At 39.9% G+C, this 25,464-nt stretch overlaps 1 protein-coding gene across 2 annotated transcripts; it reads left to right on the top strand.

Annotated features, from left to right (window-relative positions):
* Nucleotides 1-1,553: 1,553 nt before the first annotated feature.
* On the top strand, nucleotides 1,554-19,458 carry LOC127447713 (protein O-mannosyl-transferase TMTC4-like). 2 transcript variants are annotated; one of them, XM_051709749.1, is made up of 18 exons: nucleotides 1,554-1,961; nucleotides 2,072-2,267; nucleotides 2,925-3,040; nucleotides 6,506-6,722; nucleotides 7,777-7,861; nucleotides 8,017-8,111; nucleotides 8,511-8,603; nucleotides 8,687-8,848; nucleotides 9,552-9,754; nucleotides 10,711-10,885; nucleotides 11,016-11,147; nucleotides 12,191-12,270; nucleotides 12,608-12,715; nucleotides 12,811-12,952; nucleotides 14,428-14,542; nucleotides 18,676-18,788; nucleotides 18,928-18,997; nucleotides 19,235-19,458. In XM_051709749.1, exons 2-18 carry the CDS (start codon nucleotides 2,106-2,108, stop codon nucleotides 19,381-19,383), a joined length of 2,217 nt encoding a protein of 738 aa, XP_051565709.1. In that variant the 5' UTR covers nucleotides 1,554-1,961; nucleotides 2,072-2,105; the 3' UTR covers nucleotides 19,384-19,458. The 2 variants fall into 2 exon arrangements, with proteins under 2 accessions (XP_051565709.1, XP_051565710.1); XM_051709750.1 differs by lacking the exon at nucleotides 11,016-11,147.
* Nucleotides 19,459-25,464: the final 6,006 nt, after the last annotated feature.

The following is a 25,464-nucleotide window of genomic DNA, read 5'->3' as shown; positions in this document are numbered from 1 at the left end:
CTGAGCTAGATTATGTTTAACACCTGTTTCTAATTCCAGTGAGCATGGGAAGAGCAGCATATGAGCAGCCATGCCACCAGCAGAGCGGGGAGAGAGAGTCTCGCACAAGGAAGGCCATGGTGTTCCTGAAGCTGTTGCGTTTAATCTGTTGTGTGTGTGAAGCTGATGTGTTTAAGTGACCACATGCCTGTGAAGCTGATGAGTTTGTGAAGTTGTAAATACTGAAGTGGCCGATTAAAAGTCTTACCTGAGCCTGGAAAAACCCGCTTCTCCTTCCCTTCTGCTGTGAAGTTCGTTACAGACTTTAAACTCAGCAACTGAAAAATGTTCATCATAGAAGAGGTGTATTCAAGTAAATGGTTTGTGTGAATTGCATTTTTTTTTTTTAAATGTATTTTTAATTTAATAGATCTGGACAAAAATGAGCATCACTTCATTGACCCTTAGGATACATGGCCATAATATGCACCTGTTACCCTCTGTTATTGTATTTTATGATGAATCTTGTAAAAAGAATCCACGTTATGATCATGAAAAGGTTTTCTAGATCGCTCGCCCACAGCAGACACGCATTTTTTTCTACTCCAATCTACTACATGACCATGTTTGAAAGTGCGTGAAACATTTGAAAACTTGTGGCGTAAGTTTCATGTGAACACTAGGAAGGACAAGTCAACCCATCGCAAACTCCGACACACCTGCTTTACAGTGTTTTCAGACCACATCCTCCACAGTTTTAGCAATAAATGTATTAAACGTTAATATGTGTTATTAATAAAAATTGTATACCCTTTCTTATATGCTAAAATTAGAACTTTCCTGACCCCTGAGTTATTAAAAAAAAAAAAAAACATCTTTTATATGTTACAAATATATTTTTATCTTTTCGATTATTTGTCTCCTTTATCTTATTTATGTATACATTATGGATGGTTTATACGTATTTTTTTTTCTTCCTTCACCTGTACTTGTCTTTATGACTCAGTGATTGTATTCATACATTGTTTGACCTTAAATTTATATAGAACAAATCCCGTTTTAACACCATTTGTGAACTTTTCGGACGGTCCTTTACCCACCATATAGGCACATTTTCCAACTTATATCAATGTTAAATTATCCATCAGGAACGATTTCACCGTGACGCCATCTGACCAGCTTAAATACGGGACAAATCGCGTCCCGTATTTATCCCATACAGGACGCATCATTTTATCTTTAAATACGAGACGATCCCGTATTTTACGGGACAGGTGGCAACCCATATTAAAATTAAATATTAAATATTTTACTTGCATAATTAATGCAAATGACTAAGTAATGCATAACAAAACTGATCTAAAGGGAATGGTAAGGATGGATGGTGGTTTTACAAGGGGGATGCTTTTTGGTATTCCTTGCAACAAGGGGGATGGCATCACCTCGCATACCCCCTCAACTCGAGCACTACATCTATTGCGACGTACAGTATTTTTATGTTTGAACTCTTTATTATCCTCTCGGCTGGCTCAGGTCACGTGATGCCACACCGTCTATTCAAGTCAGCGCGCTGGCAGGAAGTAGAACACGCGAGAATGGCTGAAACAGGGATCAACCACCATTTACTCACGTATTAAACCTCGATTTTCTCATTCTCGAAGGTTTAACTTCGTCTTTAAGTGAGGTTGGGGATTTGAAAACTCTATTGCTCGCCTTCTACACATCGCAAAACGTCCATGTCGGTGGGAAGACGATTTTTGTTGACGTTGTTGAGCGCTTTTTTGTGTCTGCCTGTTTTGAATTAGAAAAGCATTCGAGTGTGAATGGTTGATTCCGATTCCGTATCCTTTGCTCGCCCTGACAACCGGTTGCTATTATTGTAAGCATGCATCTGAGTATGCAACCATGCAGCTTAATATAATGCAACTGAGTTGAGATGATGACATTCTATCCTTTCTAACAGATCTCTCTCTATTGCATAGGTATGTTTCCATTCTATACACCCTACTATTCAAATGTTATTGCTTTCTGATTTAAGGGTGCTAGAGTGCGTTTTTCATATTCCCCTTGTCCTCTTCATTCTGCAAATCAGTGGTGGGTCACAATGTACAGAAACCACATGAAAGATGGTGCTGTCTGAGCCTTACTGGGATCACCACATACCCTTGCCAAAACTGGGACCCTTACATTCCCGGCTGGTCACTGCCTTTGTTGCCCTGATCTGTTTCATAAACAGCTATGACGGGGACTTTGTCTTTGATGATTCAGAAGCCATCATCAATAACAAGGTATTGTCCTCATTGTGTTAAGGTTATTCATACGTTTTGTTATTGAACACAAGCACTGTTTTTGAAATGGTCAATTGTGATTTCTACAGTGAATGAAAGCATGTCTATAGCTTGACAGTGCATATAGATTAAAGATGATTTTGGGGAAAGGGTGCAACACTGAGATTACAGTATGATACCATGTAATCTATGTGGGTAACATCTGGATATGTGAAAAAATAAATAAATAAATAAATTGCAGACCGCAGTGTTCAGCGTTTCTTACAATGCCTAAATAGATTTCCTTTCTATTATAGATTAGTTTACCACCCCACCAATAAATAATATATATATATATATATATATATATATATATATATATATATATATATATATATAATATATATATATAATATATATATTTTTTTTTTTACAATTTACAACCTTTCATGCTGTTCCAAATTTGGATTTAGAAGAAGAAATTTAGAATCATGTACTGGTTGTTTTTTCCATGCAATTAAAAGAATGGGAACTTGAACTTTCAGAGTTGAAAAAGGATGCAAAAGCACCATTATAGTGTCTTATAAAAAATATGACTTGCGTGTGATATTCCAAGTCATCTGAATATAATATGTATTGTTATTTTTGTCAAACCCATGTGACTTTTTCACATTGTAGGATTTGAATCCTGAAACTCCTCTGAGTAACATTTGGAAAAATGACTTTTGGGGAAGTAACTTAAGTAGCAACTCCAGTCATAAATCCTACCGGCCGCTGACCGTCCTGACTTTCAGGTATGTTCTTCTTTACAAAGACAAAAGCGTCTTTCAGTTACTGCTGTGTGACTGATGATTAACACAAGGTAATAGTCCAACCTGCTTATAGTGAATAGTTTCAAACCTCTTTGCATATATTAGATGGCTGGACTTGTAATTTTATTCTCAGTGGGAAATCAAAAGAGGTCCCCCAAGTGCTTCCTCGCAGAATGCCGCAATAATTGACATTAAAATTGGATGCATATATTGCCGTTTTTCAAACTCATTTTAGAACGGTCTTTGGCATTTGACTGCTACTGTGAGGAATCTATATAGGGGGTATAATTCATGTCCTACATGCTGCTAATGAGAATGACATCGTTTTGCATCAGTAATGGCCCGTTATCTCAACTCAACCATAAACATTAGAACTCTATAATGCTGCCATGTCTTTTAAAGTCTTTTAATTTTGACATCTCTGCTGTTTTCTTTTTCTTTACTATTTAAATTGCACAAGCTCTGCTGTTGTATTTAGAAACTTTGCGATCACTAGGGATGGCCATATTTGTCTTTTTGTTTATTCATGAACTTGACAGATATATTATTCAAGTACTCGTGTATGCTTATATGTGTCAGACAGACGTCTTTGGCCGTTGCATCGCATCTCGCTGATTTCTCAGTTTTGTGCCATGAGTGCCACCTTTTTTAAGAAGTGTCAAGTTAAAATAGGTAAACTTTTAAAAACACCTTTTAAATGGATAGTTCTCCCAAAAAGGAAATTTCTCTCATCATTTACTCACTCTCATGCCATCCCAGATGTTAATGTGTGATAGGGACCAGAGCGGTCATGAGGAGAATCATACCCGGAAGCAGGAATGGCGTTCCAAAAAGATGTTTATTTTGTTGGAGGTGCAAATAAATAAGTGTTTAAAAGCGAACATAAAAACAAGGTTGCATAAAAAAATAAATAAAAAAAAATTAGACCTGTTTTTGGAACTAACAGCAGTACTCCCCTCCCTAAACAATGGAGGCCGGAGTATATTGTGCTCAAACAACGCTAGCAACCTTGCCCATGTGCTCCAAACACTCCTCGTCCATCTTGTCTAGCACCTCTAGTGGAGGCAGGCCTATATATACACAATTGATACTGAAGCTTTTAGACGGATTGGGTATCGGTCCGACGAGCCCGATCCAAATCCGATACTGTGTGTTAGTCATGTTCGTTACTGTCAAGCTCCAAAATGACATAAAAGAACCATAAAAAACCATTAAAGCAGTTCATATGATTCGTGCATTTTATCCAAAGCCACTTGAAGATGTGCTATAGCTCTGTGAATCACAAAAGGCTGTGTTTAATAAGTAAATATATAGTATGCGCAGCACCAGCGCGTTAGTGAATGGTGCTGCTCTGTTTACACAAACTCACGCACAGGCTGGTGATGCACTCGCGGCTATTTTTAGCCTTCACAGCGGTGCGTTTGAGCGCTACTCAAGAACAGCATCTCAGATGTAGATGCTCAATAGTTCGGTTCACTTATAATATGCATTTAGAATGGCACCAGAGGTGCATTTTACCAGAATTTGAATAAGAAGCGAATTAAACTACTGTGAACTTGCCTACAAACAGACACATACAGGACTTCCTGGAGAATTAAGAATGTCAAAATAAAAGCGTGTGGGTTTAAAAAGTGCACGATATAAATATATTACTGTTGTATTTAAAATTAAAATTAAAAGTCAATAATAATAATATTAATAACTATTTATTATTATTATTATTATTATTGTTGTTGTTGTTGTCATCATTAGTATTTGTTTACAATTTATAACAATATTTAAGTTGAATGGGTTCCAAAAAATAACTGTGTGAATGAAAAGTGGACTGATGTCTTACAACTAAATTGAACAAAAAAGAGATCTCTATCCTTTAAAGTCCAAGATACAAGTTGAAACATTTTTGAAAAAAAAAATGGAAAAAAAAGGGGGCAAAAATAAAACACTGGTTTCTTTTCTACTGAAGACTTGAAGACTGGAATTCCTGTTCATTTTGCTGCAACATTATCCAGTATACTACTTAATAATAAAGTGTTTCTTAATAAGCTATACATTTATATTGAAATAATGTGTAGTTAGAGGTTTGTGTTTCTTTACATATTAAAGAGTACACCCAATTAGTTCCACAAAATAATTTAAAGTTATTCTAAACTGATTATGCAAAAAAAAACAACACTGGTATCGGATCGGGATCGGTATCGGCCGATACTGAGATTTCCGATATCGGAATCGGATCGGAAGAGAAAAAGTGGTATCGGTGCATCCCTAAATACAATATCATTGAATAAATACATAAGAATGAGTTAAAATGAGAGTTAAAAACTAAACAAATAAATAGGACAGATAAAACATTTGCACAACAAATGGTGAGTAAATAAGAAAGAAGTCCTTTAGACACAATAAAATCCCATGATGGAGAGAAATTTGCAGGCTCTCCATCACAATATGACTTTCAGACTTCTGAATAGACCAACACAATTGGTCTATTCATTGCAAATAATTGTGGCCAGAACTTTGAAGTTCCAAGAAGCACATAAATTCAGCATAAAAGTAATCTATATGACTTCAGTGGTTAAATCCATATCTTCAAAAGATATGATAGGTGTGGGTGAGAAACGGATACATTTTAAAGTCTTTTTTACTATAAATCTACACTTTCACCAGCCCTCCTATAGCCTATATGTTCACGAGAGGACCGATTTCTTCTGTTTTTTAGCCATTCGTATTCTTCATGCATATAGCCACCTACTGGGAAGGGAGGAGAAAGGGAAAAAATGGGAAGGGTAAGGCAAAGGAACAGAATAAATCAATTGTAATTGCACAGCAGCCGGTGGCGATATCCACGAAGAATGCGAATCGGCCAAAAACAGAAGAACTCTACTGTGCATAGGAGGGCTGTTTGAAAGTAGATTTATAGTATATAAAAAAGGACTTAAATATTGATCTATTTCACACCCACACCTATCATATTGCTTCTGAAGATATGGATTTAACCACTGGAGTTGTATGGATTAATTTATGCTGCCTTTATGTGCTTTTTGGAGCTCCAAAGTTCTGGCCACCATTCACTTGCATTTTATAGACCTATAGAGCTGAGATATTTTCTAAAATTATGAGAGAATTTTCATTTTTGGGTGAACTGTCCCTTTAAGAGTGCTGCTGAGCGCAGCTCCAGACTAAAAATGTACATTGTTGATCCAAATTTCTGTATGTCAGAATGCAAGATACCGCAGGAAACCAATCCCAAAATTAATATTGAGGCAAATATTGAGTGTGAAAGTTTCTTGAGATACTCGATCATTGCTGTCATTTCCGAGATTTGGGGTACTTTTGGTGCCCATACCTAGCAATCACTGCTCAAACTTACATTTACATTCACATACATAATCATTTACAAGTTCAAGAAGGTTTTGATGATTCTGATTTGTTCATGTTACTCTATTTCTTCAGGATAAACTACCTCTTGGCTGGTGGATTGTTTCCAGTTGGCTTCCACGTACTCAATATTGCCCTCCACTGTGTTATTTCTGTGCTAATGATTGATGTTTTTGCAATATTAATTGGCGGCCTGGCTTACGATGGTAGAGGGGCAAAACTGAATCTCTCTCCTAAAGCTTCTTTACTGGCTGCGCTCTTCTTTGCTGCGCACCCAGTTCACACAGAAAGCGTAAGTAAGAAGGCATGATTCAGCTGGCTGGCTGTGTCTGGTAAACAATATCCAACTACAATACCCCATATCACAGTGTTCACTGATGTTGCATGAAATGTACATTACAAGGTTCATGTAGAAGAAAGCTTCACGCAGCTGGTGTGCATCGCATAGGTGGGTTCTACGTTCAGGCATGACTATTAACAGCTACTAAACGTGCGCTCTGACTTGCCATGGATGCATCCGAGCACAATGAAGGCTGTTGATGCTCCGGTATCAGTGCTTTAATCAGGTTCACAAAGACCAGTTCTGGACCTGGAGGGGGTGAGGTTCAGAGAGACCACTGACTTTGGCCTACGGGATGTATCAAAGAAGGTGGCCCCAGGATTCCAGCTAGGGCCGACTGCAGCACTGTAATGAGGGCTGCCTCCTGCCTCTGCTGTTAATTTGGCACTGCCAGAAATACAGGCAATTTCACACACGAAAGGAAGGCGAAAGATATTTTATGCTGCCGTTTTTTTGCCTTTATAGTACAAGCAGGATTTAACTTGTTTAGGTGTAAAATGTGTTATTAAAGACACCATGAAATCATTTTTTAATGACTTTTAATCCAGTGACAAAATTCACATTTAAAATTTACAATCTTTCCCTTCTGAGAAAATGGACCAACAATGTTGATGACTCATGCTGTCCTGCACAAAATTTCATCCAATCTAATCTACTCCAGAATGAGAATGTCCCTACCCCAGCAACAGAGTTGCAAATCATGGTTTGTGGCTGTGATGTAACTAAAGTCTTTTGGCTATATAAAAACAGGGCAGGGAGGGGAGAACGAGCCCTTCGATATGCCCTGCCCAAACGTTGTCTTTGAATAGGAAACACGTCAACACAAGAACAGAAAACTGCACTTGTCAAGCGATTTGATGGGGTTCTTAAAACAAATGCCTCTAGGGTGGATTCCATGACCTTGACCTGCTTGATAATGCATTGATTCAGGAGTTTTTGCTGATAGTGACCTTCAGCTCAGTATTTAGTTGGAGTTGATCTCCTATGTTGGCTCTCTGTCTTGTAGGTGGCTGGCATTGTTGGCAGAGCAGATTTGTTGTGTGCCCTGTTTTTTCAGCTCTCCTTTCTAGTTTACTGCAAAGCATTTCAAGGTTAGTTAATACACTAAAACATGTTCAAATATGTTTTATTATGGCACTGTGTGAAAGTTAATTGGCAGATACTGCATCACACTGATTATATCTGTTTTTCTTTTTATATAAATACATGAATTATGGTAGTAGGTTAATTTTTCATTTTTCTGTAGGTGGTGATAATAAGTTCTCTGTGTTTTGCATAATTGGCAGCATTCTTCTGTGTGCTCTAGCCATGCTCTGCAAGGAGCAAGGCATCACGGTTTTGGTGAGTGAAAATGTGCTAACATTTGAGCTTAAACAAATAGTTTCTAACAGATACAGTATGTTTCAGAATTTGAACATGCTGTTAAAATGGAAAGTGTGTAATTTCTGTGCAATAAGTGCACCAATCTTAATTGCATAAATAATTAATGTCCAAATGTATTTCCCTGTAGAAAGTATTTGACACACTTCACCTTTAAATGCTGCTTTAGAACAAAACAAAATAATGGATGCATTTGTACTTTTAAAGAGCTGTAACTCAAAGAAAGTATTATGCTATGAGCACAATTGTTAAGGGACTCTCCACTTTGAATAGGTTTTACAATATAATTACCCCTGAGCACCGAACATATTTACTGGATCATCCATTGAAGATGCCCATTTATTTCTTCCTTATTCACAGGGAGTGAATGCTACTTATGATATTCTCATAGTCTGCAATCTGAACATCTATGAGATCGCTCACCGGCTGCTGTCCAGGCGAAAGTCAGCTGATGTAAGTCCGTTATTATTCACAGGGTGTTGCCCTTTTGACCCAAATAATCTTAAGACTGCTCATAGCTTCTCTTGTCCACCCAGATTGGTGAGTTAGTGAGGAACGGTTTGCTCGTGAGGTTGGCTCTTCTCTTTCTTGGTGGATCTTTTCTTTTATATGCAAGATGGAGGATTATGGGAACTGGGCCTCCATCCTTCACAGAGGTGGATAACCCAGCATCCTTTGCTGAGAATGTCATCCTGAGGGTAAGCAGGCCTCTCAGTTTGGGTTTTTGAGTTGCACTTTTGTCTATGATGCTGTTAATAATGCATTTTCTTTTAAATTTAACTGTGTATCACCTCAAAATTCTGTCATTATTTACTCATTCTCAAGTTGTTCCAAACATGTGGGACTGACTTTGTTCTGTGGAACACAAAAAGAGAAGTTTAGCTGAATGTCAAGGCTGCTCTTTTCCATGCAGTGGAAGTAAAGAGGGACAGGTCTTGTCAAGCTCCAAATCTTCTGCAAATCAATAGTCCAATCTTCTAAAGCCATATGGTAGCTTTGAGTGAGAAAAAAAACAAAAACAAAATTTAAGACTTTATTTCCTGAAAATCGTCCCCTCTGCCACAACTCTCAAAGAAAGTCATATGAATTTTGAATAATTTAAATAAATGATGGCAGAATTTTCATTTTAAGGTGAACTACTCCTTTAAGCTGTGGTCTTCTGATTGTCTTTTGTAATGACATATTTTTGATTATTTTACAGTACGTTGATTTGTAGATTTGAAAATGTTTTTGCATGTCGTGTTTGTTCTGTTGAAATAGCTTAAATAAACTGTATACTTGATCTTCATGTTTTTAGCAGTCTTTTCTAACCTAGAAGGACTGAGCCATATTTTCCACAAACTCCTTAAATTACTATTTGCTCCTCTCCTATTCTCTGCTTATTCTCTTTTTGATTGACAGATTGTGAACTATAATTACTACTACTCCTTGAATGCCTGGTTGCTGCTCTGTCCCTGGTGGCTGTGTTTTGATTGGTCAATGGGCTGTGTGCCTCTGATTAAATCAGCGAATGATTGGAGGATCGTCTGGCCTCTTGTACTGTGGTGCTGTCTGATAGGCTTAGTAAGCCATGCTCTGTGCTCGCTGGACAGTAATAAAAGAAGGTGAGAGCAGCAGAGTATCAAAACAAGAGGTGCTTTGACATATGGAAAAATCAAGCCACTCCAGCCACTTTATTATCCCGCCTGTCTGAAATAAAATGTTACTTACCAAATATCATATGTGTGAATCTTTCTGCCATGAATTTTGTTAGTTACATGTTTAAATAACTTCTTACTGCTACATTAAAGCCAGCTTGTGATATTTCTGGTCTCTGGTCAACTAATTTAAATAAGCTTTTGTTTGAAACCACAATTATAAGCGGTTTCCGCAACAATAATGATACAGAAATTATTACATAAGTAAATGTTCATACCAATGGATTTAGATTTAAAATAAAGTAGGTCAGTGCTTTCTGCACTTCATTTAGAATGTTCACTTTGATGCTTCCAGTGTAGACAGCGGAGCGTAGTGTCAGTGGGTGTGCAAGGTGTGGACAGGGTGTTATACTTAGATTTTTATTCATTTTTACTATGAGGGCTGTCAATCGATTAAAACATTTAATCAAATCAATGACATGATATGGCAAATAATTAGACAAATTAATAGAAAATATTTGCATTTATCAATATTTGCTGAGAAAATTCCTTAAATGACCTGGGCCAGGGTGCAAAACTTAATACAAATATTTTTTTAAATAATTAATTGAATTAAATGAACATGTTAAATTGACAACACTTTTAATACAGTAACTCGCAATATTACATTTTTTGCATTTATTTAATTGTGTGTTCATATTTTGCTACAGTTTCATTAATGAAGTGTTTACGTAGAGGTAAAAACTGTGAAAAGTAGCTCTGTGTTAGATATGCAGTTTTTGTCATGGCTACTATTCCTCCCCCATCCCCACAAGTGATGAATATCATCCACATGGAAGGCTTCAAAATGTGGAAATCCCGCCCATTTTCAGAAATGAATGAAATTTCAGGCTCTGTTTTATATTATTCTCTTATGCTTTTAGGACTCTGACGTTTGGTCTTGTACTGCTTGTAATTCCATTCCTGCCAGCCAGTAATCTGTTCTTCAGAGTGGGATTTGTGATAGCTGAACGGGTGCTGTACCTGTCCTCTGCGGGCTACTGCCTCATTCTGGCCTATGCTGTGGGCTACTGTAGCTACAATTGGAGGAAACACAAGGTATGCATCCTGTTTTACATTAGTTTTCCACTTATCACCTCCTAATATCCACCATCAGACCATAATTCACTGTAACTAATGTTCCATTGAGTTTGTTCATGTCTAATGTGTGTGTGTGGGCTGACCACAGAGGCTGCTGAGAGCGGCCATGTTAATGCTGCTCTGTGTGAATGTGGCTCGCTCTGCACAGCGCAGTCAACAGTGGAGATCTGAACAGAGCCTCTTCACCAGTGCCCTGTCGGTCTGCCCTCTCAATGCCAAGGTGAGAATGCACACGCTGTGGAGAGCATGATCACTAACAGTAATTCACCTGCACTCCATTGTTGAAATCCATTACGGTTACTTCAGGTTAACCATCAACACACAAAATTAAATAGCTGTCAATTAGGAATCTTTTTAATAATAATAAAAAGAAAATTAAAAAAACAAGCACTGAACCTGTGTGTGCTGTAAGTCACTTTGGATTAAAGCATGAGCTAAATGACTAACTAGTATCGGTAGGCCTACATGAAATCTGCACATTTTTTCCCTCACATTTTCTGTGCTAAATGTGGAGGGAAACCTGCAGAATTGGTTTAAGTCAGTGGTTTAAGAATGTTCAAATGTGTCAATCTGACACTGTTATTGGGTAGCTGAAATTTGAAAAAAACATGTAGACAAAATATATTATATTAGCCAAAATATTTAATTAAGAATAAATTAGCAAAAATATTTAACACCAAACATGCAAGGGGTGAGGTATGTATAGAGCTTTGTAGAGTGACGGGCTGTGGAGATTTCCATGCAGACCTTGTAATTAGTTAGCTGACTAGGGGTAGTTTAAGTTAATAAAGTTTAATAATTCTCTCATTATTTACTCCCCTCATGCCATCCCAAATGTGACTTTCTTCTGCAGAACACAAAAGAAGATTTTTTTGTAGAATATCTCAGCTCTGTAGGTCCATACAAGGCAATTGAATGGTGACCATAAATTTGAAGGTCCAAAAAGCATACAAAGGCAGCATAAAGTAATCCATACAACTCAAATGGTTTAATCCATCTCTTTTGAAGAAATATAATAGGTGTGAGTGAGAAACAGATGCAATTTGCGGTGGTGGGGGGGGGGGGGGGGGGGGTGGATTTATATTATAAAGGGACTTCACCCACACCTACAATATCACTTCAGAAGGCTCAGAACCACTCAAAATAAGAGAATTTGAGAAAAGCAAATTAATTTAAAAAAATGGTTGTGCATTGTTCTGCACACAAATAAAAAATGAGTTCATTAGCTTGATTAGCACTCTGTCTTTCTCCTTTGTTGCACAGGTGCATTATAATGTTGGCAAGAACCTTGCTGACAGAGGCAACCAGAGTGCTGCAGTCAAATACTACAGGGAGGCAGTGAGGTAAAAACCATGAGTCTGTCATATTCTGTTTGGCCAAAAACACTTAATTCTTCTGTCTTTTAGCTTTTTAAACAGTGCAGTGTTATCATCAGTGACATGGTGCACAATACTAACTCTGCCTTATTGTCTGCAAATGATACTACCTTCTAGGGCAGCATCCTAAGTGAACCTCACGAGAGACTCATCTCACAATTGAATTTGAACAGAGCTTGTGACTCTCTACTAGCATTAAGTTTGGAAACAATATATCAGGAGCATGTGAGATTCTGTATCTGAATTATGTGAATATAAGATAAGTGTTTTTTCTGCCTTTGTATTTGTTTGTTTGTTGTAATAGATTACACCCCAAGTACGTTCATGCCATGAACAATCTTGGTAATATATTAAAGGAAAGAAATGAATTACCGGAAGCTGAAGGGCTCTTGTCAGCTGCAGTTCAAATACAGTGAGTGAAGAAATTTAGCAGTTGTTTAATTGTAAGGAACATTTAATATTGTGTGGCATTCTATAACCTTTTCACTTCTTCTTTGATTGGGTTAGGCCGGATTTTGCTGCGGCTTGGATGAATTTGGGTATTGTGCAGAACAGTCTGAAAAAGTTTGATGCAGCTGAAAGGAGCTATTGGAATGCGATTAAATTCAGGAAGAAATACCCAGACTGTTACTACAACTTGGGACGTCTGGTAAGAGATATGTTTTCTCTGTAATTTTTATACAGCATGAGCCTCAGTACATTTAAAACATGTTTAGATCGTGGGGAAATGTATCAGAAATGTCTGTCTTATGAAGGCAAACTTAGATAGATAGACAAAATAGATTTTAAATATGTCTGTCGTGGTTTTGGTCTTGGCCTATTATGTTCACATTACAAGTCTAAGTAAAAACCAACATGGTGCAATTTTTTAATTATGGCAGGAAACTGCAGATACAATCCTAAACGGGGACTAAAAACTATGCTTTTCATTTTGGTTTGTTCTGAGCAGAAACAGTGTTTTTCATTCTGGTTCCGGAGTTTCGCTGCCTCCTTTTCAGTTGTAACCGGTTAAAATGAAATTAAAGAACGGTTAATAACATTAGAATGATTTATTTATTAAAATAATGATTTTAAACATTTAATAATTATTATTTAATTTGTTTTAATTACAGATATGCTTCTTGGTCAGAACCCAGCAACATTAAATATTTATTAATGCATTATATCTAACAATAATTCAAAGAAGACTTGGAAAAAACTGATAAATGTACTTTTTACCTCAACATTTTTCTGGATTAACCATGCATGTAAACGTAGTAATTATATATAGTCGTATAAAAGGTCTTCAGCATGTCACAGAGGGCTACATCCACAACGTACATTAAGGCAAAGAAATGTGTGATTCCGCAGTTTTCTTCTGGATCAAAGTACATGCTTATGTTCAACTAAAAAGAGAGAAGTATCGTTTTTTTTGGGCAACAGGAATTGGAAGTCCAAACATTTACTGTGATGAAACTTTGGTTTCATCAAAAACAATTATTAGAATAAAATTAACAAGTTATTAACTTGTTACCAACATTTAAATATAAAATGTTCACTTTGGAACAATTGAAACTGACTTTTTTCCCATTTCAGTTACATTCTGCCAAAAAATATGTTTGTTTTTGTTCCTTGAAACATTTTCAGTCCCTGGTTCTAAATATTGGCAATTATAAAGGGTAAAGACATGCTACTTTTGTGTTACTACAAATGTGATTGTTCCTACAGTTTTATCAGCTGTGGCCTATTGGTTAGTGCGCATGCTTTAGACATGTTGAGCCCTTTAGCTCATGCGGGAATCACAGGTTTGAATCAACCTGTGCTGTGTCCTGGCCCCATTCTCTAAATAATTTCCCCTCAAAAAATAAAATTTCTCCACTGTTATTCCAGCCTGAAACTTTTTTGTTTGGAGTACCCTTATCGCCTGTAAATAAAGGAATACATGAAACCAGTCTCTGTTTGAATGTTTATGTTTGAACAGATGGGACAAATGCAGTAGTGACTGGTTCCGTGGAGGATGTAGGATCATCCCATTGAAACCCAGCACTAGTCTAAAACTCAATTATGAGGTTACATACACTGGCTGGTCACTGTCAGTGTATGTATGTATTGTTTGTAACTGGAGCTTGTTTGTTTTATATCCAGTACGCAGACCTGAACCGCAGCGTAGATGCTCTAAATGCCTGGAAGAACGCTACCATGCTGAAGCCTGACCATAGCCTGGCTTGGAACAACATGGTCATACTGTTGGACAACACTGGTATGACATGGTGAAAAACATATCATTTGATTAGATAAAAAAAATAGAACAGTAAGTCAGTTGATATCGTCACAACCTTTTAATTTAAAGTTTCCTGTCATATACTTGTGGTCTTATTACATGATTCTCTGAAATACTTTGGTTGGTCAATCACAATGTTCTGCAATCAAAAATGTTGTATAATGACTGCTAAGATCTATAATAGACCATTGTCCCAGTCAACTGGTTTCCTATATTGCTGTGGCAGTTTCATGTTCCTTGTATCACTTCGCCTTCTCTTCTCACACAATGAAGTAATTTCAAAATAATATTTCATGTCCATGTACAGTATTTATTTATTTGGTAAGTAGCCATGTTTAAAGCAGAATGACGTTCAGTCCGCTTCGTGTTAGGATCCTGATCACTCTGTCTGTTTTGCGACAATGACTAGCTGACCAACCCGATCTCATGAAAATTTGTACATAATTTATGAGTTGGCTATTTCGTATGGTCTCACACGATGTTGTTCGCACAAACTCGTACGACTTCATCACGTGCAAACTCCCGGATGACTAATGCGGAAGTAAGTGCGAGTTTCACACACGAGGCGTTAAGGACATACTTATTAATATTATGCCCTTACCCAAACCCCTTATCTAAACTTAACCAATCAGTAGAGTGTGTAAACATGATAGGAAGCTCTTGTGTGTGACAGAAGCAAGTAATTGTCGCGTATTAGATGGAAACGATGTCCAGCGACGTCATTGGCTGTAGTGACAGTCATAGGAATTCAAACAAGTGCAGTCGCACGGTATCATACGAATTAGCCAAATTTAGAAAAGTCGTATGAATCCTTACGATTTCGCCGTGAGAGTGTGTTGAGCTGACCTTTACCTACATCACAGTTTAGTAATGCAGTATAGATCAATGGTAGTCCAAGTCCAGACAGGGGCAGTCATGTATGCATAAACTTAGTGTGTTCTCATTAAATTTGACCTTGACCCTGCCCTTAGGGGTAAACAGATCTTCCTGCCTTCTCGTTTGTGTCTGCTGTCCCAAGAACAGAAGCAGCCTATAACTGTGTGTGTGTGTGTGTGTGTGTGTGTGTGTGTGTGTGTGTGTGTGTGAGAGAGAGAGAGAGAGAGAGAGAGAGAGAGAGAGAAAGAAAGAAAGAAAGAAAGAGCAAGAGAGAGAGGTGTGAACTTTCATTCTGCAGATGCTGAGCATCAGGTGCACGCTACCACATGGGACCATGCTGCATAATTAGTTCACCCTTTACAACAATTAACTCTGCACCCCGTCCTCAGTCCCTTATCTGGTCAGAGACCCTAAAGGGACTGATAACATCACAACTTAGCTTTCTCAAGTACCACAATAATATTATTAGATTTAATAATGTTTAATTGCTATTTGTAACATACTGTAAAGAGCACATTGCATAACATTAGAAAGTATCTAACAATTAGGGCTGGGCGATATAACCAAAAAAATAATATCTCAATATTTTTTTGATAATATTTGATATGTATTAATATTTCAGTATTTTCTCTAAAATAACTTAAAATGGTAAAAAAAAAAAAAAAAAAATTCCACCAAACAAGAATTGTTGTCAAGTAGATTTAAAATGTTTGTGTAGTTACTAAACACAGTAGCAATCTACGGTAGTTAAAATAATCAAGACATGTTTTCTACAGTGTTTTTCACTAAATAAAACAGGAAAGAATGGTATTTTATCATTTTTAATTATGAAAACCAGTAAAAACAGTAATAAACACAATACAATAAACTGCAATATTTACCAACATATATTTTACTAAAAGTTAAAAAATGCTACATGGCACCTCCATGAACATTTCTGAGTGATGAAGCAAACAAATCGTTGAATCACAGTTTAAATCAGTGCATGAAAACGGACAGTTTGAACTATTTCTCTTAACTGAATCGAACTCACCAACCCTAAATGCTGTTTTTGCTACTTAAGTGTAAATCAGAAACACCTTTAAAACATCTGTCTTTATTATCTAATACTCGCTAGTCCTGAGACAAGGAAGGGTCAGGAAACGAGTCTAATAACAGTGTTTAGGAAACTAATGGCCAAATCACAATGAATCATGATGTTGAATTTTATAATGCTAGCAAAATAACTGTGAATGTATTGTGAATAGTTGATACATCATCCACCTTGACTAAAGAATAGTTGATCAAATTGTCAGTAAAATGCATTTATATCCATATGTTTATGTGCTTGATTTCCTAATTACAAAAACTCACAAGTTTCCGTTCTGACAAAATGATACAGGATTAACAGAGGATGTCCTTTTTGGGAAATGCCGACATAAGAACCAACATGATTAGACCGGAAGAGCAAGAATCAACAATGCTTGAAATTTATGTATTAAAAGCTTTGTGTGTTGTTTTAAAGCCACTCTTCCCTGCCGTGTGGAGAATGGCGTGATTCCCTGACAGAAGCCATTTATTCAGATGCGTCTCCCAGGCAGGTTGGCCCTCCCTGGAGAGTCTTGGCACGGTCCATTTTCCCTGCCAACAAAACCCTGGCACCAGCAACTACTCCCTCTGCATTTTCCAGCCCCACTCGATCCCAAAACTCCTAAGTAAATTACCAAAATAAAAGAAAGAAGAAATATGAGATGTTTTCTCCTACTATTGTTTCCCTGTAAGGTTAAACTGGAAAAGCATTGAGAAAGTGTGAAAACATAAAACATGAGTCATGTTTAGGTTTCAACTGTGAAGAAAAATCCTCTGTAGCTCATAAATGTTATAAGGGCCAGTCGGTTTGAGAGGATCTGTGTGAGTCTGTGGTCAGAGGGAGTTTTGACATCCGGATCAATAAGACAGTAGCCCTTGAGTTGCCCTCTAATTAGGAAACTAAAAGAATCTGTCATTTGTGGAGTGGAAAAACTCATTTCTGGAGACCGCTGACACAAAAGCAGTCTGCTCAGGACAGTCAACAGAAATGACAGTAAACCACTCTGTGGTTGTCCTTTTATAATATCTAAAACTATCTATGAAACATTTATATTTATTTACATTAATTTGGAATATAATTTTCCACATTTTATATTCAACATTTCAAAATGTTCAATTTGGGCTTTTTTATTGCCCTTCTGTAATGATGGAGACTCTTTACTCCCGTATACAGTACACGTGCTCGGACAGTAAACAGTTTTCTGTACAGTAACGTAATTTCACCGGGACGCTTGTGTTAAAAACAAACATGACATCCAAGGAAGACTTTAATATTGTATTCTCCGTTGCTTTGCTTCATTTCCAGATATTCCAGAGTTGTTGCTGTGTTTGTTTCTTTAACTTTAAAACGTGACCTGCAGCGGAATTGTACTGCAATAGTAGGGTTTTCCTCTGATGTATATCTCTGGAATTCCCCCAATGTACAAGCACATATATGCAAACATGGATATTTTACATATGTGTGTATAAATGGGTATAGTTTACAATGTATGTGCTTTTCCCACCATACTCCCGGAAATGTTGAATTCTTTATGCTGTGTTGACTTGTTGGGCTCCATCCTATGACGTTTGTTTTCCGGTCTGTTCACGCACATGCACATTCTTTTAAAAACCTGTAAGAACACAGCTTATGCATTTACATGACCACACAAGCCGCATTCTCTGGGAGAAACCCAGGTGTGTTAAACTGCTTTCTCTTAATCCCTTAAGCAGCGTAAGGAAAACGACATTCATGTTTACGTGACATTTCAGAATGCCGCTTTCTGCAAAAACCCTGGAATAAACCATTTTCTTAAGTGCATGTAAACATGGTCAGTATGTGGTTGCTTTGTTTTTAATAGGGTATTCTGGTTGGTAGCTAGGGTGTTGCTTACTGGCCCAAGTCAAAATAGCCAATCAAGTCTGTATGATATTTTGGTCTCAAGATATGGATCAGGTGCCTCTAATATAAATCTATGGGATTTGTATCGCCCTTTCAATCATCTGCCTAGTGAAAATCGTTCATTCTAATCACTTAGAAAAGTAAAAGCATATCTATCCTCAACATGCTGTACAATTTGAGGGTTACATGCTGAAGTATAATACTTAGGGTTAGGAGTTTGTTCAACCCTATTAAGAACACTAATTAACAGGAAATTTTATATTTAATGTTTTACCTTTCATTCCAGGAAACCTGGCTCAAGCTGAGCTAATTGCGAAGGAAGCATTAAAGATACTGTCAAAAGATCACACCATCATGTTCTCCCTCGCCAATGTCCTTGGGAAACAGGAAAAATACAAGGTTTTTTTTCTTTTTTTTATGTAGCGCTGATTCTGTGAAAATATATTTGTCAAAATACTTATGCATTTCAAAGACAGTTTACCTGCACTAGACATTCAAACCACAGCATCTTCATAAACAATGTTCCTTTTTCTCCCAGGAGTCGGAAGGTTTCTTTCTTAATGCTTTGAAGATCAACCCAAATGTTGCCAGTTGCCATGGCAATCTTGGTTAGTCTCACAGCATCCCGCTGGCACTTCAGTATTGTCACAAAAACACTTGTTCAAGTTTGACTTCTGCAATGTTACTTGATACTGGCATAAATTGGTGAGATTGAATCAATAAACAAAGTGAAGTGGCTATGATTCTTGATCCATTCACAGGGGACCAGTGCTGAGTTACTGAAAATTCTCTTGATTTAAGTGACAAGTATTTTTTTTTTTTGTTTTTTTTTTGTGATGTTGCAGCTGTTCTTTATCACCGGTGGGGAAAACTAGAGTTAGCAAAGAAGCACTACGAACTGTCTCTTCAGCTGGACCCCAATGCTCCAGGGACCAAGGAAAACTACAACATGCTGAAACGCAGGCTAGAACAGCGGTTCAGGACTGTTGGATAAAGCTGTTTTTGATATCTGCATGCAACAGAAGTATTTGTATGGGCTACGTTAATAAATTAAAATTAATGTTATGTTCACCTTTTATGGCATCTTTTATGAATACACAGATCACATGGTTGAAAAGTGGTGATTTGATTCTAGCCACATTATGGTCTTTTATAAGTATACTGTAGTTCACTCAAAATGAAATGTTTTTTTTTTTTTTTTTTTTTTTTCATAAAAAGATAGTGAGTTGTTACTGAGGCCAACATTCTTTTTAACATCTTTTGTGTTCCAAGCCAGAAAGTACATCTGGAACAGGGTAAATGACACAGAATTTTCATTTTTGGGTGAACTTTCCCTTTAAGGTCAAGACTGATTTTTTGAGTGGCTCAATTGATTTTGTCACGTGTAACTGTAGTCTCAAGACATATGGAACATATCCACTATCTTGACTTTCATCTTTGACCCCATATTATGTCAGCTGGGTCTCTGTTTGTTAGTCTGTTACACTTTGTAATTGCAAAGTATGTTACCATTGGCCATCTGCCAAGAATGTACCACTGTGGACTCAACAAACTGCATTTTAAAAAGTTGAGTTACCAAGAGGAAGACAGCATTTGACATTACCAGGATTTTTGTTAGTATGTTTGTACACGCCTTTCATGGTATCTCAGATACGAGTCTTCAAAGACTGGATCATGGCATTTTATCTTCCGAAGTCTCTGTAGTTAATGTTGGAAAGGTGTTTTGCGAGTCTGTGTTCTGATCTGCTGAAGCCAGGGCCGAGGGGTCACGCCAAGTAGGAAGCCGGCGGACCTGACAGCAAAGAAAACAGTGAAGAGCAGAAAGGGGGCTTCAGAGGAGGTGGAACGCAGTCCCTAGGGGCATCTCAAACATGCTGGCTGCTCTTGAAAGTTAGTGGGCCAAGCAAGGGCTGACCTCAAGACACAACTTCAGTCAGCTAGTCTCCTCCTTGGTTTAAAGTGCATCATGCATCTATTTTTTCACCTGCTTCCCCCAGCTGTCTGGAAACATTTGAAAACCTGGACCGCAAGTGCAGCACTCTGGAGATGACGGGTTGTTTGTTTTAACAACATCATCCTTAGATCTGAAATATCAGCTAACTGTTACAATGTATTGATAACATAGATGTACTATCTCTGTGATTACTAGAATGCTGTGGAGAAGCATTACTGAAGGTACAGTTTTTGAAACACCTTCCAGACTAGAACAACAACAACAAAAGGCTTCAGATAATTATAGTAACCATAACTTTTACATCTGCCCCTATTTTCAAGCTTTTTCTGTGAATCCCACTTCTCTTCACACTGCTGTAGAACTAACATGGGTGGACCGATGTCTTTTGTAACAGTCCTTTCCCATCTTTGCTTGATTTCACACATGATGTACCTCAAATATTTTCATACAAGTGTTGCATAGAGGAATTCGTGTCCATCTCTGTTTTTGCACATTACTGATCCTAGTCTGCAAATGTGTGGAATCCATGGGACCTTTGCATAACCTGTGAGAATGTGAACAGCTGTACTTCATGGAGGGAAGTTCATTGGTTCTAGAAAAATACAAAAAGTGAGCAAAAACTGCTATGACAGCACATATGAAAAACAGTATGGAGAATGTATTTGGAATTTTTTGGAGCATGGAGGTTTGATAAAGGAAAATCAAAAAGTAAGCTCCCCTGTGACAAAATGACACCGAAGGGACAAAACTGCATCCTCTGCACAATACTGATTACTGTAGATTCAAGTGATTTTCACCTGTCAAGTTTTTCATGAAGGTGAGTGCTGGTTTAAAGCAATTACTAAAGCAAGACCCACAGCATTCATTTAATTTTTTTTAAAAAAAAATGTTCTTTGAATTAGTTTGATTTGTTAGATGGTTAATCTTTAATATAAAATGGATAGTTTCTGTCTTGGACAACACAAGATTCCACCTGTTCTAAAATGCATTAATAGTTACAGATATAGCACGGACACCTACTGTATTCACCTAGCTATTGTGTAATAAACGGCACCAAGAGAGGCCAATTATTAACCATTAGCATTGTTTACACGTCAGCAGCTATATCTTCAAGTGGATGGCATGAATTTGCTAAACATTTTAGTGAAAATTTGCATCTTTAATATTTATATATGTTGTAACTGTTGCACACAAGGCTATGCTAATGTTTTAAGTAAAAGACTTGATAAGAACACAAGACTGACCAGTTTTCAAATAAAGAATTAGCTTCCATTTTCTTTGAACTTTTTTTTAAACCTTAAACCTTTAATCAAAAGATGAAAGAGCCCAAACAGAACACTAACTTTGATTCTCTTAATTATGTTGTAAATTCCCCTTCTGTCACTCACTCGACGTTGTGTCGATGAAGTGACACTAGGGGTCGCTCCTGGGAGCCCCAGACATCTCTAATCTTTGAGAAAAGGCCAATGAGAATTGGCGATGCCACTCCCCCGGACATACGGGTATAAAAGGAGCTGGAATGCAACCACTCATTCAGATTTCTTCTTCGGAGCCGAGTGGTTGTGTTCATTCAAGCTGAACTACTACTGGTCCATTCATCTCTCTTGCTCTCACGAGCTGTTGGTCTTACGGCACATTACAGCAGTTCAAACCCTCTTGCACTGGCGCTGTGCAGAGTACATCCCTGGGCGCTTCAACAGGGGGAAAAAAAAGAGTATATTTTCCCTCTAAAAGGGAATATTTCCAAATAAAAGAGTGGCACTCACAAAAGCGTCTTTTTCAAGATGACTTTTCGTTTGTGTATCCTTCCTGGTTGCGGTCGCTATCTCTCCGCTTCTGGTGGCTACGATTGCTGTATCTCGTGTTTGGGTGCTTCCCACGCAGAGACATTGTTCGTGGATGGTTCATGTCCTCATCGCGAGAACATGACCATGGCTACGTTGCGGTCGTGGCTTTCTTTCGTCAGAAAAAAAAAAAAGCCACCCCAGCGGCTCCCCGTCTCGATCCTTCTACCTACGGGTATGAAGTCGGTTAGCACTGGGGGTGATTTGGGGACTTCAATGGGAGCTTCTCCATCGGGTAACTCCCCACGGACCTCCCATTCCCCTGCATGCTCATATGCCCCGGCCGGGTTCTGGGATGAGACCGCGGGCCCGTCTCAGGGCGGGTTCGCGGCCTCGTTCTGAACTCGCGAAGAGGATGAGATATCCATTGCAGCATCGGAGAGTGGGCTCACCGTGTCTGACACAGAAGACTCGGCTGGATTCCCACCCTCGGGTATGGTGGTCCAGTCACAGGCGGACGCAGAGCTGGTGGCCATGCTTTCCCGGGCAGCCGCGAGTGTCGGGCTGGAGTGTAACCCAATGCTCCCCCCGAACCCTCGTGGCTCAACGATTGGTTCCTGGGGCTGGAGCGCCGCTCATGGCCACGCTCCGCCCCTGTTCCTTTCTTCCCGGAAGTGCATGAGGAGCTTACACGGTCGTGGCAGGCACCTTTTACTGCCCGCACCCAATTCGCAAACTCTACCCTTGACGGTGGGGTGGCGAGGGGGTACTTGCCGATTCCTCGGGTGGATCAGGCGGTCGTGTTGCACTTGTGCCCGCAGAGTGCCACCACCTGGCGGAGTCGTCCGAGGCTCCCGTCCAGGGCCTGTAGGCTCACGTCGTCACTGACGGCTAAAGCCTACGGCGCTGCAGGACGTGCCACCTCTGTCCTGCATGCCATGGCTCTCCTGCAGGTGCACAAAGCCAAGGCACTTAAAGAACTGCATGAGGGTAGTTCTGACCCGGGATTAATGCAGGAGCTGTGCTCGGCGACCGACCTCACCCTCCGGGCAACGAAGGTCACAGCGGTCTCTCAGGCAGTCAATGTCCACCTTGGTGATCCAGGAACGCCACCTTTGGCTCAACCTGGTCAAGTCGAGAGAGGCTGACAAGGTTCGATTTCTTGACACCCCCATCTCCCAGGCTGGCCTATTCGGCGATGCCATCGGAGACTTTGCCCGGCAGTTTTCGATGGTAAGGAAGCAGAAGGAAGCCATACAACATATCCTGCCCTGGCGTGGCTCGAGGCCCCGCACCCCGTCTGCTCGTTGCCAAGGGCGTCCCCCTGCGGAGGTAACACCGGCTCCACTGCAGCCCACCCCAGTGGGCCGGCCCACGCATGGAGCCACCCGCAGGAAACAGACACCACCGGTCTCACGGCCGGCTGCCAAGAACCCAAGGAAGGCTTTGAAGTGCCCCTGAGACAGGCAGCCCAGGAAGTTGGGAACTCACCCTCCAGGAGCTGGTAAAGAGACCACTCCTTCCCCCAATGGAGGGTCGGGTGGAGAATCCTTATTTTCCTTTTCTTTTGATTTCGCCGCACGCCCAACTAGCTGCGGTACCCACTTTGTCAAGGAAAGAGCAGTTCCCTCACTTCCTGGGCCTCACAGTCGGTGTTCACGGCCATCGTTATCATGACCGCCGGACACCGTTTCTCTCTGGCAGGTTCAGCGCCCCGGAGGCGGGACTTCAGCCCAGCTGTGGCACAAGTCTGTTCCCAATGTGATGGTCTCCACGGGTAACGAGGACGCACTTCTTCCTCCCCCGTCCCAGGCCATTCCGGGGGTAGTCACAAGGAGCCAGGTAAGTGCTTTGATGTCCTTAGACTCGGCACAGCCACAAGTGGCACCTCAGGCTCCACCCCGTCACGAGGCCCCGCCCGCCGGTACATCTGACACAGTTGTTCCCTTGGTCCCCCTCGCACGGAGCTTGGGGGCATGGCTCGCGCTCCCCAACCCATCGTGTTGGCTGATCAGGACTGTCTGACTCGGCTATGTGATTCAGTTCGCCAGGCGTCCGCCCAGGTTCAATGGTGTCCGCTTTACTACGGTGAAAGGCGAGAATGATGCTGCCTTGCGTGCGGAGATCGCCTCCCTCCTACGGAAGGACGCAATCGAGCCTGTTCCTTCAGCCGAGATGAAGAAGGGGTTTTACAGCCCCTACTTCATCATACCCAAAAAAGGCGGTGGGTTGCGGCCAATCTTGTACCTGCAAGTTCTGAACCGGGCTTTGCACAGACTCCCATTCAAGATGCTGACACAGAAACGCATTCTAGCGAGCATCCAGCATCAAGATTGGTTCACGGCGGTAGACCTGAAGGACGCGTACTTCCATGTCTTGGTTTTACCTCGACACAGACCCTTCCTGCGGTTTGCTTTCGAGGGCCGGGCATACCAGTACAAGGTCCTCCCCTTCGGTCTGTCCCTGTCACCTTGCACCTTCACGAAGGTCAAAGAGGCAGCCCTTGCCCTGCTAAGGGAAGTGGGCATCCGCATTCTCAACTATCTCGACAACTGGATGATCCTAGCTCACTCGCGGGACTCACTGTGTGCACACAGGTACCTGGTGCTCACACTCCTCAGCCGGCTGGGGCTCCGGGTCAACTGGGAAAAGAGCAAGCTCTCCCCAGTTCAGAGCATCTCTTTTCTCGGTATGGAGTTAGACTCAGTCTCAATGACGGCGCGCCTCACAAACGAGCGCGCGCAGTCGGTGCTGAACTGTCTGAGTACGTTCAGACAGAAGACGTCGGTCCCACTGAAATCTTTTCAGAGGCTCCTGGGGCATATGGCATCCTCAGCGGCGGTCACGCTGCTCGGGTTGATGCATATGAGACCGCTTCAGCACTGGCTCCAGTCTCGAGTCGCGAGATGGGCATGGTGCCACGGCACACACCACGTGCTCGTTACGCAGGTCTGTCACTGTCTGTTCAGCCCTTGGTCCGACCTAGCATACCTACGGGCAGGAGTTACTATAGTAACTGCAATGCTGCAAAATATTGCAGTGAGAGCTAGAGCACCCTTGGGTGTGTGTGAAGGAATTAGAGGAAGAAGCGGAGGAGAATGAATTTACAGATAGCGAGGGAAGACCACACCATGAACCCTGGCATGCCCAATCTGTTGCTGGTTTTGAAGCACATCAACATGTAATAAATATATATCTTTTTGATATACCTGTCCAAGCTGTCTATAATTATTTTTTATACTTACAGATTTTTCTTTGTTTTCACTCCAAGTGAACTTGAATAATCCAGTTTTCCAAATCAACTAAATAAATAATAACTCTATCAAATATTTTATAT

This window comes from Myxocyprinus asiaticus, chromosome 11 (genome assembly GCF_019703515.2).
Source record: "Myxocyprinus asiaticus isolate MX2 ecotype Aquarium Trade chromosome 11, UBuf_Myxa_2, whole genome shotgun sequence".
Taxonomy (NCBI): domain Eukaryota; kingdom Metazoa; phylum Chordata; class Actinopteri; order Cypriniformes; family Catostomidae; genus Myxocyprinus; species Myxocyprinus asiaticus.
This window is presented reverse-complemented; position numbering and strand designations above follow the sequence as displayed.

Bases quoted from the DNA above. Each gene is read 5' to 3' on its own strand.
- LOC127447713 (XM_051709749.1), top strand. From the start codon at position 2,106: ATGGTGCTGTCTGAGCCTTACTGGGATCACCACATACCCTTGCCAAAA. The intron at 12,716-12,810 runs GTGAGTGAAGAA...TGATTGGGTTAG, and splicing joins TCAGCTGCAGTTCAAATACA to GCCGGATTTTGCTGCGGCTT. The intron at 18,998-19,234 runs GTTAGTCTCACA...GTGATGTTGCAG, and splicing joins CAGTTGCCATGGCAATCTTG to CTGTTCTTTATCACCGGTGG.